Source organism: Patiria miniata, unplaced genomic scaffold (genome assembly GCF_015706575.1).
Source record: "Patiria miniata isolate m_02_andy unplaced genomic scaffold, ASM1570657v1 HiC_scaffold_20, whole genome shotgun sequence".
Lineage (NCBI taxonomy): Eukaryota > Metazoa > Echinodermata > Asteroidea > Valvatida > Asterinidae > Patiria > Patiria miniata.
The window spans coordinates 17,122,618-17,141,038 of NW_024037059.1; the positions used below are offsets into that span (position 1 = coordinate 17,122,618).

An 18,421-nucleotide genomic window follows, 5' to 3' on the forward strand; every position below is an offset into this window, starting at 1 on the left:
AAGTTTTCTTAAATTGCCAAAATAAACCAAATCAAATTGTATATTTTTTCACATTTGTTTTTTTTTTCAAATATTTTGTCAGTGGTAATTGAAGTGTTTAATTTCTTTGATCAACACGTAAAGCAACTTCTGATCCATTTGGGTTTTTTTTTTTTGGGGGGGGGTTTCATTGCTTTGAGTAATGTTCACTATTTCATTGATATTTATGGATTTTCAGAACCAACATTAGAAACAGATATTCCAATCACCAGGATTAATAAAGAAATTCCGATGTTATCTCAAAGCAAGTATGCGACTGCTTTGAGAAAAGAAAAAAAAAGCTTCTGCCCAGTATTTGATTAAAATCGTAACCGCAGTTACGCCGGTTCCGTCTGGCCAGTGTTTGCCCAGCAAATGCAATTTAGCCGGGTAACGAGTGATAAAATGCACGCCGCGCATATGGAAACGGGGATTGTGGTCCATTACCTGCCCGTCCGGTCGCGACGAGGAAAATCCGTCTTGGGACAAACAAACTAGGCCCATGTCAAGGAATGGGGGGGGAGGGGGGGAGATGAGACAGAAATGCAAAATATATGCACCTTACTGCGTATTTTAACATGGTTTGGTCTAGTGTATGACTAGGCATGACTGTAATCTGTATTTACCAGGGTATTTGTCCTGTTTCAATGTGTGTCAAATATTTCAATTGATTGCCAAAAATCTTTTCAGTCCAAAAAAAATGACTTTTGCATAAATGTACATAGGAAATTAACAAAGGAAAACATACATGTATACATTTTGATGTTTACATATAAACCCTCACCTATTTATTTCTGATAAACTCTCATAGTCCGCCGAAAAAAAAAAATTAGAAAGATGTGGAACGCAAACATGCAAATTGTTTGCCTAAAATTATAGCTAACAAACTGCAGCACGTTGCCATGATATAAAGTGAGATGAACAAGGTCGCATCCTCTTCGTTTGAAAATTTTTAGACAACAAAGTAATGAAACGCAAACAGCAATATTGTGGTTCCTTGGCAACTGATGACATGGATAGACTCGTCGGCAACATGGTCGTAAACATGGGCGCTTAATGCAATAAGTTCATCTGTGCACGATAGTGTCAATAGAACAAGACGCTACAATTATGAAGAGAATTTCAGTAGAATGCACAAGGGAGAATCCGAGTGAAATAAATATATAAACGAGAACATCATTTGAAGGGGAAAAAAATTGAAGATCTGCTTTGTCAAACAAATTTTAGAAACGAGAAAAATTGAAATACCAAGCAATATGCTTGGCTGAGGAAAGTCTTGCTAAAAAAAGAGTGATAAATTAACGAAAGTATAAAGGAATTTACTCACTAAACAAAATTCTGGAGAGAGGTTTTATTTGTACATTCCGTTTACAACCCTTTCCTCTAAACCTGCTTGCACTCCACTTTTAATTTTTACGTTTGCTGCTTGTCTTTTCATCTAAATACTTAGATTTCAAAGATAAGCTTGCTTGTTCGTTCTTTTCTTTTTCTTGAAGTCAACCCTCTAGTATCTGTCTTATCTTGTCCCATCTGTTTGTCTTGTCCGTTTATTTCCCCAAGGAGCAAATTGCTCTCGTGTCAAGTTTGTCAACAGTTCCTGTCTGTGTGGTTGCCTGTTTTATTCTGTCTCTCTGTCTTCGATGACCAATGTTTGTCCATGGGTCTGTTTTCTTTGGAAAGATCTGCCTGGTTCAGCTGTCCGGGTTGCCAGTTATTACACTCATTGTACAACACATGTGCTGTCTGCATGTCAAGAGTCATACATTTTTGTGCCTATGCATGGAAAAATAACACAGACACATGTTTGCATTGAGTACCTCCTCTCACCCCAGCCTCTAAAGATCTTGGTTTTTCTTTTCCATGTTTTAACTTTTAAGACTGCTCTAACCTCTAAAGCTTTTTAATCTGTTTTGACGGTCTGTTTTATCTGTTTCCCTCTTCTTTTTTTCTTTTTTTATAAATGCTTGTTAACATGCCATTGTCCACATATGGACAAACCCTGGCATGTGCGCTCTATTGTGCAAAGCAACTGCCCGGTGACGGATTATCTGAACAATAGCTAGCACAATGCTTTCGCCATTGAAGGGGGCCTGAGTGATAGAATTGTGGCGTGCCTGGATTGGTGTATAATTCACAATGCCATCACTGCAGGTCCATCAATGAAAGAAGACCCATTGCTTACGCTGTAATGTTCAGTTACAATGGAGCAGTATGCCAAATGTTTTTTGTAAGATTCTAAAGGATTCCAAAAGGTTTGAAGGGAAAACAAACATTTGATTGGTTACCAATCTAAATTAGATCCCATCTAAAGCCTGACGGTGATGTGATTTTGCAACCAACACGAACCTCGCACTATGGAGGACTAAAAGCATTGCTTTCTGTCAGCATATATTATTTCTTTTCACTGAACAATCACCTAAACTTTTCCAGTGCATGTAGTTTGGTCTTTAGGCTACGGGCCATGAGTCAACCTCCTCCCCCTCCCCCCCCCCCCATACATTCAGTCACTAACTTCAGTCGCCAAGTACTATATCAGAGTCTGTGTCTCCTGTAGCAGTGCCTGTCACGGCCAATACAAACGTCTCTTGTTTAATTTAGACACCATGAAACACCACGCACCTGATCATGTCTGATTTCATTAATCAACGGAAATACAGTCCTCGGTTCTTGGGATTACGTGCGACAGAAAATGTAATGAGCAGATTTGTTCCGAGATAATTTAATCAGTTAATGTTGGGTTCTTTGATTTTTATTTCATTCATTTAGTTCTAATTCAATGGATTTGTTTTTGTTATCAAACGGATTAAAAATTTTAAGAGGAGACAAAGCAACATAGAGTTATTCAAGGAATATGCACAAGTGTACATGTACTATTTATTTCAAAGATGTAACAAAATAAAGAACAAAAAATGAACATTCAAAATTATGAAAATTGAGTTTGATGATTAATACTTATATTTTAAATTAAATTTAAAAATTCTTGCTGATATTTGTTACATTAAGGGTAACTTGAAACCTCTGGATGGCTTGTTAGTACAGTTTGACTAATCCTTGTATTTGCCTAAGTCCCCAGGGGACCATGCACATACCAGCTGCGGTACATGTCACAGACATATGACCATGCTCAACATAATCCCTACATGTGCCATGCATTAACAACTCCGTCATAATGTGACAACCTACACACACGTGATGATTATCAGAGGGACCGCCGTGCACACGCACCCACCTACGTGTATGCGTGGTTATTATGAATACGTGCACTCAGGATCGGCGGTCCGTCACGCACGCCGCCGACCATTATGCGTCAAGGATTTATCTGCATGCGCGCTCCGGCGCAAACCGAGCGTCCTGAGTGGATGGGCCCCTTGGCCACGGGCAAACTGCACGCGAGCAGACGTACCCGAGAGGTGTGAAATAAAATGCCGGAGAGATGTAGATTTGGGGGGGAGGGGGGTTCGGGTGCAGTTCCAGAAAAAAAAATGCAAGCCTGGTGTTTTTTTCTCCCCTGATTTATTTATGATGGAATTTGGCACACTGTCCGGATCGTGAGGCATTGATCATGAATATTGGTGCTAGTGAATGAAACAAAGCAATGATTTATGTACGAGGCGACGGGGTGTGAGGTAAACGGGCATTGTAATGCAGATCCTGGATTTGTTTTTTCCCCCAAGATTTGTCCGAAAGGAAAATAGTCACTCTTATTTTGAGTACAGTCTGAAATTTTAGTCTCTGTTCAATTTGTTTTTGAAAATGAATATTTTATACCATAATTCTAACTTTGCACAAGTAGATTCAGTTGCATTTTGCATACATGTACACACCGGTACATGTATCATCTACAAAAATATATATTTTCCTTGCTGCTTGTGTTCCCACATTGATTAATTTTAAACTTCCATCCTGTTTAATTTCTTTCTTTCAAGAAAAACAAAAATGCGTACTACATGTTGTGAACCCTCACTTTTAAGAAATTAATTATTTTTGTTAATCATTTATGGTCTGCTCCTAAAATAGACAAACACATATCGTACCTGTGCATTCTGTTGTTTACAGGCATGCAACTTTTCCTCGGATCGGCTAATTTTCTCTTTTTTACTTCTCATGTGGGCCATAAAAATAGAAAACCACTGCACAGAGTTTTGGAAAGATTTGGTTTTCCTCTTTTCTTTGTGTGTGACTTCACAGTTGCATGCCTGCGTTTAGTGTGCAACTTTCTTCATTTAGAAATTCTAGTCTGACTAAAAATTGCAACCATTTTTAATTCACACATGTAGCTGGAAAGATTGAACACAGAATCAGGAGGCCAAGACGGTAGCGATGGAGACCACAGTTTGAAAGATTTCCAACAGTCCACGATACGCTACGCCAACCTGAAGCTGGGCCCCAGCTCGGGAAAGACCCTGAACCACCTGCATCCAAAGAGAAAAGCGTGAGTGGAACATTTCGATTTCTTGAGATTCGGGAGGAAACAATATAAGGCTGAGGAAAAAAGACTCGGAAAGAAAGCGTACAATATGCTATATATTTCAAATGATGTCTAAATTGTTCTTGTAAAATGCTAGGATTCAGCTGATTTCCTTGTTTTGTACCTTCGCTGTACTGTGCCAATAAAATTTTAAAAGTTCAGTAGAAAGTGTAAATTTCCTCGCATTTTTTGATATTGCTTGCTTGTTTAAGAAATGCTTTATGAACTAATGCATCCAGAATGGACCAAATTTAAACTTTTTTTTTGGTTGACCAAGAAAAATGTACTGAAATACTGTAGCAGTGTTTTCTGAAAGTATCAATCCAACTGTTTGAAAATTCCCATTTATAAAGTCATTGTTTTTGGAATAAAATTTAAAACGACGTCTCAAAGATGTCTGCATACTTCAGTCACTGAAATTGAAGGCTCTCATGTTCCATCAAACTACGTTAATCCTCGTCAATTCCTCTATCCATGTATCATTTATTGATATAACTATCCCCTTCCCTACCCTCTCCCCCACCCTTAGCCTCGGGGTATCCGTTTCCATGTGCGCTCCCTGGGATGGGTGGAGATGGAGGATTCGGACCTATCGCCAGGCAAGAGCAGCTTGGCTGTCAACAACTGCATCCGGCAACTTTCCTACCGAAAGAACGACATCCGGGACACAGCTGGCATATGGGGAGAGGTAAGAAGAATAAAAGATTGTGGATAAAATCACCAGATATCTGTATTTGGAGTTTATTAATTCATTTAATTGTTTATTTATTGCGATGTCACAAATATCAATATTACTATTGCAGTGCAGCATAAACAAATGCCAAAAATTGAGTTGGTGAAGGAAATATCAAGTAAGAATTTTCAGAAGAAATTGCAAGTCGTACTATTTAAGCTTGGACTGATAGACCTAATGGGCATGATTCAAACCGACTGGCAGTGGGAAGCTCCGAAAACAATATGCCTACTTAACCTTGAAATATTCAATGAAATTGTCGGGTGCACCACAAAGTGATGAATCTTCTATGGACTTTGTGCACACGTTACGTCACTTAGTGGAGCGACGAACAAAATATTACATTTGTCATGATATTCCCCTCAGAATTGAGATAGTGTACTCACAAAAGTTATCAAAAGAGGAAAGTAAACGATTGATAGTTATCAAAAGAGGAAAGTAAACAATTGAGGATAGTTAGCGTAGAATATTGTAGAAAAGACGAATGGCATATTTTATGTTAGTTTGAGAGAAAAATCTCAGACATTAATTCTGAGAACATCCTTGCCATCCTCCAAATCCATGAATGAAAGAGAAAAGATGAGGTGTGGGAAAGCAAGGAAGTGTTGCAGAAAAAAAAATTGTCAAATGAGATCAACGGATGTGTTGGGGGGAGGGTATTGGTTTGAAGGGACCATGTGATTGACAACGACAAGCCCACATGCAAGCGATCCAATCTAATCACGAGTCCGAGACGGCCAGACGAGTCCGAGACGGCCAGACGAGTCCTCTCAGTCTGAAGGCAACAGGCTTGATTACATTACAGTGAGGACTCAACGCGCAGACACGTACAAACTCTCCTCCTGCCCAAAAAGAAGAAGAAAAAAAGCATCATGAAAAAAGAGCGTGGTAAATTTGTCTGGATGTAACTAGAACATGACCAAGCCAGAGGAACAAGCATGAAGACATGCTCAGTTTGGGGGAAAAAATCATCATGTAGCCGTCATAGAGACACAGATGTCTTGTATGGCAAACCTAGTTTATTTGGTAAAAAACTGGAACACGACCAATATGCGTAAGAGTGTTAGAATTAAGCGGCTAGGAAATGTCGCCTGGAAAAAAAAGTCACATAGAAAAAAATGTGTTCCCCCTTCGCTGCGTTGAGAAGAAGAAAAAAATACACTGATATTTTAATAATCAGTACACTTGAACACTCTGGGTTTCTGATGCGATTTACGGGAAGTTTTACTTTTATTTGCAAAGAAACACAGATATGTCTTGCGTGGCAGAGTTGAGCGTGCTTAAAATTTTCTGGTGGATGCTAGAAAATAGAAAAAGATACTAGAAAAAGAGCCCCCCTTTTTCTTATTTAACCCAAAAAAGACACATTTAAATTTGTACTCTGCCTGTGTGTTACTTGAAATTTTAATACCCAGTATATTTGATCACTCAAATATTTCAAATGTAGAAAAATGATCCACGGAAAGTTTGAAAATTAAGAAGGCAGAAATCGTCCCTTGGCAGTAAGATTGTCAAGGGAAATCATTTGTTTCCACTTCACAAACAATACATCAACTTCATTTTGAAATCTTGTGTGGCAGGCGCAAGTGTGCACTTGCATTTACCCTGCGGGCCCAAAATGTGATTTTTTATATTCTGCAAATTTAGAACAGCCTGTTTTTCAACCATGGATGGAAAGAAAAAGTAGTAGTTGGGCTTCTTGAGAAAATTAAGGCGGTAGAAGGAATCTCAGTTGAAAATGTCAAGAGAAAAGGATGATTCATATTTTTTTTTATGGAGTACAGCCTCTCTTGTACACTTTAAAACTAGAGAAACAAAGCACACGTCTGCCTTGCGTACATACATATCTTCCCTCGGGCCCAGTGCGTGTTTTGTTGCATAAATTTGATTGTGGAAGCGAGGTCTATAACCTGAAAGTGGAACGGGACGAATGTTGGGAACCCGTAGAGTAAAAAAAATGAGGGAAATGTTGAAATGCAGCAGAAAGATGCTTAATGACAAGAACCGTGCTTGGGTTTCAACTGTATCACCATGTCTTACTCTCCATCTGTTACGGTGTGTGTCAAGACTGACTATTCATTTGTCTCTGGCTTGGTGTCTGTTTCGATCATAACAATGTATTACTTCAGTCTGTTTTGTAGTTAAAACTGCAAATTGCACAGTATTACCCCTGACCGACACAATTATACAGATTTTCTATCACATGTTCGTATTCGTCAACCCTGGAGGAGTTTACAATTAACCGTCACAATTTCCTTAACAAAAAAAAAGTATTCAACGTTGACATTTTTGCATCAAATTCCCTTCTCAGTTGTTTCATTAACGTCTTTTCACAGTATTAACCACAAGATGATTTTAACTTAATTGTTACTACTACGAATAATCACCACATATCCCTTGTGCAATGCTCTCGCTTTTCACCGTCCACCGTATAGCCCCAAGCTAGTCCAATCAACGCACAACATTTTGCAACGTATTCTTCCCAGGGTGAGGCGGGATCACGTGAAAAGTGATGCCTCGGAAGATTTGGCCAAATCCTCGCCATAATTTTTCCTAAATTCTCCCTCGGGATTAGTCCAAGAAAAAAAAAATGTCCTAAGCCTGCAGACAGCTTTGTCCCTTCTCAACAACAATTTTCCCGAAGCATCCCTTAAGACATTAACCCGAGAACTACTCGCAACCGTACAATTGCCACCAGAAGCCATTCAAACTTAGATTAGGCCAATTCAAACCTAGATTAACAATTTCCAAAGTATTGTTTCTCCAAATGAAACCTCCAGGCATTCCGACCCTGAAATCCTTACAACAACAACAAGAGAAAATCTAGAAACACGAAGCCTCTCGCGGTCGCGGAATCAATTTATTCCGAACTCCAGACACAGCCTCAGATGCGACCATGCTGTTTGTCTGCTGTTTGTGTCAGATGGCCTATTTTTTTCGCTCGCTCTCCTTCGTCTCATGGCCTATTTTTTTTCTCCCGTCTTGTGACGCAGGGCAAAGACATGTACATGGTTCTTGAGGATGAATATCTGAAGCTGACGGACCCCAACGACGGCACGATACTTAATTCCCAGCATGTCTGCAGCATCCGCGTCTGGGGAGTGGGACGCGATAATGGAAGGTAGGTGCAATACACCCTTTTAAAATTCACCTCCAAAAGTCATCTTTAAGATGTAAGATGAGACTTTTTAAAGATTGGGTGTCAGAAACATGTGCATTAGCTTGTTGGATGGAATGAAAGTTGTAACATATGATGTAATTTTCCCGACTCAGTATTTTCATTTTAAACTGGGTTAATACAAGATTTTTCAATTTTTTTTTTCCTAAGAGGGGGAATCTGATTTTGCTGTTAACAATTGTTAAAATATTCAAGCACTAAATTGGTAAATTAAAGTAAATTACAAAAGTTAAATTTGGATGACGGAAACGGCACTAATTTTAAAAACAGATTGTCTGAAAGATGCGCAGAAATTGTTGTTTAAAAAAACGTTTCTAAAGAAAAAAAACTACAAACAACATCAAGAGCAAATGGCTCAAATTTCCAAAATGTTTAGTTGTCTTAAACTAGATTCCCAGCCTATTCTAAAAATATCTTCCTGTTGAAAAAAAAACCCAGTACATTTCATGACAGTCAGTTTATGTTTCCAAAGCAGTTTTCATGTTTAAAGATCTGTCAGTTTTTCCAGCCGTATCGTCTTCCCCGGCTCTTGTTGATCTTAAATCCGATATTGCGATCCGAAGAAGTACCCGAGGTATATTACAGGCATCGATCTTCTCTCTCCAACTGCCCCCCCTTTCTTCCCCCCCCCCCCCCCAGCCTCATCCGACTGTCTGACCTTTGGTCTAAATCCTGCCTCTTGCCAATCACATTATGAGGATTTGTGAGCTAACCCGGTCTGGTAAACGGAGCAGAAGCTGAAGAAAGGGGGAAAAAAAATTGACTGAAATATAACGAAATGTGAAATCCACTTACCATAATGGGTTTTGGATTCATTGCTCCTTCAAACCATAGGCCATTAATACCTTTCACAGGTATGATTGACAGCAGTAATCTTATTCTAAATTATTACATCTCGCTTCTATAAAAAAATAAAATTAGGGTTTAGAATATGACAGATATTATGCCCTTTAGCATTTGTTTTCTTGGTAAAAAAAAATCTTGAAATGATCGATCTGTTTTGTGCTGAGGTTTTGTGTCGTCTTTTGGGGCTTTAAGCTTAGTAATCAAAGAAATTATTTGGACCAAGATGTTGTTGCTTCCTAATGTTGGATGATAATATTTTCTTTCTTTGGAATATTTAACTGCTGTGGCAGACAATAAATAAGTTGAGAACCATTCACACACCAAAAAAAAAAACAAAAAAAAAAACATAAACAGAAAACAAAACAGAAACACACCAATAGTCAACATTCTGTTTCTGGTTGTAATCTATTTTGCTTAGAACAACCTCGCTGTGGGCACCTAATTTGTGTACTTATATTGGGCCTTGTATAATGGCTATCTGAGAAGATCCCTTCATAAAAGTACAGTGCCCCTGACAGCTGACACGATGAGCATACATGTAATTTATCTCCATAGTGATAATTGACAAAGGAGGAAAAAGGCTGACCTTTTTTTATGATGGCTAAAGTGGATAAATGTCATTATAAAATAAATTGTACATTGATGCACTGCTCGTAGTTAAGGAGAACAAGCAGTGTTTGTGAAGTATTATAGATGGGCAGTTTTTATTTCAATTTAGCCAGTGTGTAAATGTATATTTGTCAAGATGTCACATTTAATAACTATGCAATTTATAAATGAGGACAAGTGAATAAATTGACCTTAGATCTGTCTACAAATTATACCAATACATATTCATTTCACATACATGTACATGTAGTTCTAGTTCTGGTACCTTTAATGCCAGTTAACGAGTACAGTGTGGGATCTCAAATTAGGCCCCCCACTTCCCACCCACTCCCCCCTCCAATTTTTGTTTTGTTTTGAAATACAAAATAAAAAACAAAAGATAAAAACAAAAGATAAAAAGAACAGATACATGTACGAAAAATTGCCTGGAATGGTGACACAATTTGGTTCATCTCCAAAAATCAGGTTCTTATTTTAATGATTATATTCCAGAAACAATGTCACACCACACCACACCAACGATTTTAGCATGAGAAGTTCAACTGGTACAACTCAAAATCTCCAGATATTTGACAGATATTTTGACACATGTCTTACCATAAAGCTGAGGCACATGTAAATAGCCCTGACAATAATTTTGAGGACGCTGTCAGTGGTTTTTGTGTTATCCTGCCTTTCCCCAGCCTGAAAGTAATTAACTTTTTCTTGTAATATAATTATATCCCTTCTCGTCAACACCTTTCCTATGGAGGCCATGATTCATCTTAGCGTTTTCATAATTACTCACAGATACTTTAAACGCATTGGGGCCTAGGGAAGGGGAATTGTCATGATGCGTGTTAGACATACCGGTAGTATGTGTGGAGTGATATACATGTAGTTGGCAATTAGTTTTGAGAATTATTAAGTTAGGCCTACATGTATTTGTCAAAAAAGAAGGAAAAAACAGAAGCATACATGTGAATGCTTAGCTGTGGCTACATTCCTGGATAAATATTCGCTTAATGTGCTGACCATAATTACATATGTAACTTTCTTTATGTTGGTACAATATTGTGCATTTTACAAAAATCAAGAGACTTTTTTCGTTGATGACATTCTCTGTATGACATTGTGTTAATATTAAATTTAAACCCTTAATGCAACTAGACCGCATCTTCCCAAATCTCATAAAAAGTTGTTTTAAAATTTATTTATCAAAACCCATTCAGTCCAGATGACAAAAAAGAAGGAATATTATTAAAAGATGAAAATCTTTGTCAGCATTCCTTGTGATTCACTCTTCGACACAAGTGATCAAACTCATTTCAATTTCTTTTCAATTTTTTTTCCCTTTTAAATGAGTTTTTTTAGATAGACAGAAATAATCAGATCCACCCCTTTTCGTGCCCCTCCATTCTCCCTTCGGAGTATACTGACATGAATACCGTCGCGAGCCCCACGGCGTTCGGTTGAGATTCAGCCAGCATATGAATGGCTGATGAGCCACCGTGAATCACGTTCCTACTTTAGGGAGGTTAGAAGCAGAAGGGAAGGAAAAAGGAGTTGTGTCAAGTGGCCTGGCTCATGCTAAATGTCACTATTCATCGGTGTGAATAGAAATGTGCTGCTTTGATCTTTCGGCGGAGTTTTTAATATGTTTATTTGTCTGTGAATAAGCAGATTATTTGTCATCATTTTCAAGTTTTTGTCATGGCTCAGCATTATGAAGAATATTTGTTTCAGTTTTTTTTTATCTGGTTTTTCTTTCTTCTTTGTTTGGAAGTTTTGTAAAAATTAATTTAGTGGTAAATCATTTGTATGTGGACTAACGGCAGATGTTGTTCTTATACCACTTAGCTAGAATATTTTTAACCTTTCCATCATACCACTGAAACATCATGTATGTAAGCCCACAAAAGTGGCTTAGTCCACAAAAGTAGCTTACATGAGGATCATAAATAATTTATTTAACCTCTAAATTGCTCAATCTTGATAATGGATAGAATCATCACAATTCTTGTCCGTTAAGAACAAAAGACAGGTGTCTGGTCCCGCATGGGTAGCCAGTGCAATTTCGCACTTTGGTTTTTATTCTTGTTAACAATACATCACGCCAAAAAAGACCGAGAGTGAATTATCCAAATTGACGGGGCTTTGTCGTGTAGTATGATGGATGGTGCAAAACGTCGCATCCTATTTTGTTCTTCGTTCTTGTTACTGTATCCTGAGATGATTAGAATATAAATTGGAAGTGGACCTGTTAAAGCGTTGTGAAGCCGCCGTAAATTGACGAGTGTGTACATCATCACCTGATGCTCGCTGCTCAACCAAAAAGTGCGTTGAGAATGTCAAGGTCAATGGTAAACTGCTCAGTGTGAACGGGGTGGGAAGGCCGCATTGTTGACATTATGAATATTGTATATGGACATAGTACATGTACATGGGGGATACAAGTGTATGGCCAACACATTTGAAATGGGTTTTAGCAAATATATTCTAGCATCAAAAATATAAATTGACATTTTATATAAAGAGCTTTAAAGAAAGCAGGGTTGTCAGGGGTATGAATGTGTATCTCCCCTCCCCCCAAAAAACTAAAAATGACTTAATAATTCATATTTGCAATGTACATGTACATGTAAGTGCTGGAAACTGCATTGTGCCATAATGTGCATGTTTAAGTAATACTAAGACTAAGCCTACCAATTCCATACTTAATTCAGAAAATAACAACATGATGTACATGTACATATAGTTTGGATTCTTTGCTTGATTATCAACGTATTCAACATGTCCATCAAACTTTACAGCAGTTTTTCCGTCAATTTGGTAATTTCCAGTGGACATATCAACAGCTGTATAAAAAAAAGTTCCCGATAATTAAGTATTTATTTCCTGTTCAATAATAGTCTCAACATATTCACTTCACGGCATCCAGCCATAAAACTTGGACCCATGCCAAGAAGCCTCGGACATTCATCGTGACTCACACGACGCACGGCCGATAATTCCGCTACAATTTCTTCTGCTTGTCTTATTCCATTACCCCCGAAATCAATGCCTGTGATATTCCACTGGACTCCGGATAACCCAGTTAGCCAAAGTTGCTAGAATCCAGATTAAAATTTGGAGAGCCAAGATTTCACACTCGGCTGTACTTCTGTTTCTGGTGCGAGAAATGTTTAGCTGACTGAATTCTTCGGAAAACGAAATCTATGTACATTTTGCACTTGAACAGACAGTTGAACATGTTCATTGTACATGTACATGTACATGTATGTGTGATATTTTTACAACTCCATTCTGTGATGCTGTTCGAAACGTGCTAAAATTAATATTATTTACGTGGAGTACATGTAATATATACTTGTCAGAATATTAAATAGAATTTGACATTCGATATTATTTTCAATATTATTTTCAATATTATTACACGAGCTCGTGCACATGCAAGCTTTTTAGAAATTAAATCCAACATATTGTATTTCATTATTGTAATTGAAATGGTATTGGCACCATGATGTTTTGCCTAATCTGACGTAAAATAAAAGAATAGATAAATAGACAGACAGACAGACAAACCAACAAACAACCTGAGGTTAATAGACCCTTGAAATGATGAAGCTAGGCATGAAACATGCACTTCCATTTTCCTCCCCCCCCCCCCCCCCCCCGCCCACCACCCTCCCATCTCCTCCCCTACCCCCCCCCCCCTTCCCCCCCCCCCCCTTCCCCCACGCACTCCCCCATCCAAGCTCACAGCAAGCAAGATCTACGTTTCCATTTTGAACTAAGAAATGTCAAGTGGAATCCTGTCGTGGTGTTGCCTGAGATAAACTGATGAACCTGAGGTGACGAAAACAGGAATCGCATAACAGACTAATGGACTTTTAATAGGTTCTCTCTGGGGTGTGGATAGGGGGGGGGGGACGGGAAAACTTGTTCTGTGTTTGAATGATTTGGACCTCTCCGGAAGGAACTCACTCCGACTGGAAACCTGAAAACAATATCGTTTTCCTAAAGAAACATCTTTGTTTTAAGTGCCGATTGATCATGCGTTGATGGCTTATTTTGTTCCTGTGAAATTGAACTGATGACATTGTTTTTAAAGGAAAAGTGCAGAATTTTTTGGGTTTTTTGTGGGAGGAGACTAACATTATTTGTTAGGGTGGCATTAGCAAAACTACACATGTAAGAATGTCAATTGAAAAAAAAAAAATTATTAAAAATAAATTAAAGTTGAACAAAGAAATTGATAGGAGAGGGGAAATGAACCTGCAGTTCCGGTGCTCTACCAACTTAGCTATCCATATGTTGGTACGTGGTTCCCCACAAAGCACCGACGTGTAAATCGTTTCCCTTGCGGTTTACTTGAAATTTAAAAAAAAATTATGAATTGAAATAGTTTATGAATAGAAATGAATTGTTTATCCTGAATATAGGGAAACTAAAAATCTCTCAAACCCATAACAAAATATGCCGAGGGTGATATTTATGGGACTTAAGTCCGTTATTTTCCCATATATAACTGCGGATATTTGTAATGCAGTGGATTTCATTGCTATATGTTGACTAACAACGTTTGTCTTGTTTCTCCCATCCGCGCTAACCCTGATCTTCATTTATCTGTCACAGAGAAAGGTAAAGCAAAAAAACTCATGTTCATTTGCATATTTTGCTCTTGTGCCTTGGCATTTGTTTTTGTAAATCTGTGTTTTGTTTTGACAAAGGGGGAGTCACTATGTGTGGAGTTGATGTACGGTATCTTTGTCAATCTGCAGTGTTTACATGCACTTTCACTATTGCGTCTTTCACGTTTTGTTGTTTTTCACTGTAATTTTCTCTCCACAAAAGCACTGTATTGGATTTAAAATGTATTGCTTGTTATTTCATTCACTGTGAATTTTCAGGGATCTTACACATGTTTCTTTTTTATTTCCCTGCAATGTTTGTTCTCCGCATGTAGTTTATGTTTTTATTTTGGAATGAATTAGTATCTAAAATGTACAAACCATGTTGCCGCTTTCAGGGGTATGCATTTTTTTTTTATATTTTTTTTTGTACGGTTCTTTTTTGATAAATTACACATTTTTATGAAACTGAAGAGTCGCAAGAAATTTTAAATGTATATCATTTTTTTGTGAATATTTGTACGATTTTTACAGATGTCTGGCACGTGGTTTTTTTTTATCCAAACAACATTTTTCTGATTTTTAAAAAATATTTCCTTTTGTTTATTTTTCATTTTTGATAACTCAGTTCTTTGAAATAACGACGGAAGAAACGATCCATATTTTCCTGAATTTAATACAGCTTTGATTAATCTTAAATCCAATTAATTCAAAAATAAGGGAAAAAAATCCAAATTAATCTCCCATCCTCCATCGCACCAGAATTGCAATAACACACACCCCCTGGGCCCCCTTGATTACATCTCCCCACCCCAGGGGCATGTCGTCATGCCGACTGCCCCCCCCCCCCAAGAAAGGTAATACAACAAAACACCTTCACACCAGAAACCTGCGTCTATTTCTCCTCGCATGAAGCTGTATGACGAGAACTCCTTGGCCCAGTTTTCACGCTGCTTGCCCCAAGCCGTGCTGCTCAAACACGGAGAGGGTTTAGTGACAAGTCTAGCACTGCTCCCCGCTGATTGGGAAAGGAACTGGCAAATTAAAAATGACATGTCTGGAGAGATCGCTACGTACGTCTTGGCTCTCCCGTCCAATGGCCTTTATTTTACCTTTACCTGGACTGCACTTTTGCCTGTGAAACTGACCCGTCAGAAAAATAGCCATATGGGAAAATTATTAACGGACTTTACATTTCTTATTTATTTTTTGCACTACTTGGGGATGGGGGGGGGGGGAATAAAGAATGAAATTGGTTATGTACATAATATGGACTCTCAACCAACTTCCCAACTTCATGCAGTTGCTGAGTGGGAATTCACATACAATCAGGCATGCAACTTTTCCTCGTATGAGCTGATTTCCTTGTTTTTCACTTGACATGTATGCCGTAAAAAATTGGGAAACACTACAAAAGTCTTGCAAAGCTTGGAATTTTGTCTTGTTGTTGTCTTACTTCCCAGTTGCATGTCTGAAATAAATAACATGACGTGACGTTTGGTTGATAAGCGTCTCTTGCAGAGTACAACTGTTCCGTTATCAGCAACTTCCAATCATTAATTTTTGACTAGAAGAAACCAGTTTCCCGTAATAACAAAATTTAGAAAAAAAATCAATGTTTCACACTTTTGCGTTTTCCCAATTTTGCAGGGACTTTGCGTATGTAGCTCGGGACAAGGTCACCAAGCGCTACAAATGCCACGTGTTCCGCTGTGACATTCCGGCCAAGGCCATCGCCAACGCGCTGCACGAAATCTGCGCCCGGGTCATGAGCGAACGGCAAAAGGGTCACACCATCTCCATGGTAACACAGGGTCAGATGATCCAGCAGCAGCAACAGCAGCAGCTTATGCAAATGAGGAGCATCTCATTGGACAGTAACAAGGAAGGCATTCCCACAAGCGGTAGGTCCTCGGCCAATCAGAGTTTGTGTTTCAAATTAGCTCAGCCAATAAAAAATCTTTTTACATAAACCCTCGCATTTGGGAGTACAGTGTATATTTTCAATTCAGTGGCATTCTTTTAATTTGGAAAACATTTAATCAGTATGTGGTGAAACCATTGTTTTACATGTAAAGTAACAATTAATCTCTCATGTAACCTTTCAGAAAATCAAAAACTTAATATATAATTTTAATTTTGCTGTTTCATCTACTAAGCTTACTTTAAAATTACTTCAAGCACTCGGACCCACAGACAGTTCTAAGCATATAAGATACAATCATTAATAAACCCGTCTAGCCAATATGCAAATATCAACACAAAAAGCAAATATTTCATCAATATAACTGCCCCGCATTCCAAATTCCCCAAATCGTTGTCGCGGGTTACAGTCTCGAGAAATGAATAGTCAGTCGTTGAAATTCATAAATCCCCCCCAGCTGATACGATCAAAACCTTTCCCCAGAAAAACCAATATTAGCAGCTCGATACCATCCTCACGAAGGCTCACCAGACCCCCACCCCTCTCTCTCTATTATTTGCCCCACCCACGAGCCCCGAGGGAACGCAAATTTCCGGGCGAGATTAGCCGCAATCGCGGCGGGCCAATCCAATTATCTGGTGGGAGAAATCCAAACACAGTGTGGCCGGCCGGCTTAATTAATGCAATTATCATGCACAAAAGGAGGCAGGCTCGGCTGTAAGAAAGAGATAGGGAACCTGGATACTGCTGCGGTAACTAGGGTTTTTTACCTGTGCCTGATGGGAAGATGCATGCCCTGAATACGCTGTCTGAACTAGGCCAAAATCCTGGATCAGCAAGACAGTCAAGATTTACTGCAGAGATGATTGAAGTGAAAGTCTTGTGTTACATTTGTTTTTACGATAACAAATTTGCTATCTATGTGATCTTAATTGTGTGAAGACCTAGGGTTCTTAATCTTTCTTCCTTCAATCGAATTCAAGATTACACGTTGGTCACATGTTTGTGTGGGTTCATAGATGAGATTTGAAGGTTTGCATGGTGGAAAGATACTAAGACAAGATAAGTTTGCGGTAGCACCATCTGAATAAATCTCTTTTGTGAGTATGTGTGGTTCTTAAAAGAACCGGAGGGACTCAAAGTTTCGAACAGTATGCTCTGCCCGTCGTCAGGAGAATGAGGTTCATAGGTTATTTATTTTTCATGATAAGTGGGGTTTAGAGTAATTCTTATTAGAGGTCTCTGTACATTTTAAACTAAAATCTTAACTGAAATAAATAATGCAGTTTGATGCCAAGAGAGGTATCAAACTAAACTGAAGTCTTTGACCGTTAGGATTCAATCTCTGTTGAAGGGAATTTGAATTTGATTCAGCCAGAGTGACATTTTATTTTTTTGTTCTCTCCTGAAACAGTTGATTTCCCTACTCCCAAGGCAGAGCCTATCACAGTATTCCGAGCTCACTACGTGGGCTCAACAATGGTTGAAAAGAATGGAGGTAGGCAGCAAAGTTTTGTTTTTTTAATATAAAATTGATTTCAATTGTTCAGGTTGTTTTTATGTGTTTACATAGCTGGTGCAAATAATTTTTGCTGTAATGGTTTCAAACCTAATGCCTAGATTAAAATACCATATTTGAAAACGAATTTGTACATATTTAACAGCCACAACTGAATTTTTGGCATACAGTTTGTCGGGTGCACCACGAAGTGACGTATCGTCCATGGACTTTATGCACATACGTCATTTCGTGGTGCGACTGATGAATTGTACGAATCTTAATTTGTGCCATTATGGCATTTCTGATTCTACTTTTGTTTTTCTTAGGTATGGAGGTTCTGAATAATGCAATTACCAAAGTATGCGGGGAGATACCAGAGGACCAGTGGTCACCATCGAGAATTGAAGTTGCCGTTTCCACAGTCACCGTCACCAACATCAAGGTAAAAATTGGCAAAGAAAATGCTGAAAATTGTTCCTGAATAGCAAATTTTATTTTTGTTACAAATTGAAGTTTTGTTGATTCGAGCAT

The 18,421-nt window shown here is 38.4% G+C and overlaps 1 protein-coding gene across 1 annotated transcript in view; it reads left to right on the plus strand.

Annotated features, from left to right (window-relative positions):
• The window catches only part of LOC119727632 (amyloid-beta A4 precursor protein-binding family B member 2-like), a 56,168-nt gene that overhangs the window by 30,394 nt on the left and 7,353 nt on the right, over positions 1–18,421 (plus strand). Inside the window, 8 exon segments of the mRNA XM_038199601.1 lie at positions 4,296–4,407; positions 4,410–4,450; positions 5,016–5,174; positions 8,213–8,340; positions 14,470–14,475; positions 16,116–16,369; positions 17,804–17,887; positions 18,217–18,332. Of these exon segments, the coding sequence (XP_038055529.1) occupies positions 4,296–4,407; positions 4,410–4,450; positions 5,016–5,174; positions 8,213–8,340; positions 14,470–14,475; positions 16,116–16,369; positions 17,804–17,887; positions 18,217–18,332 (900 nt within the window).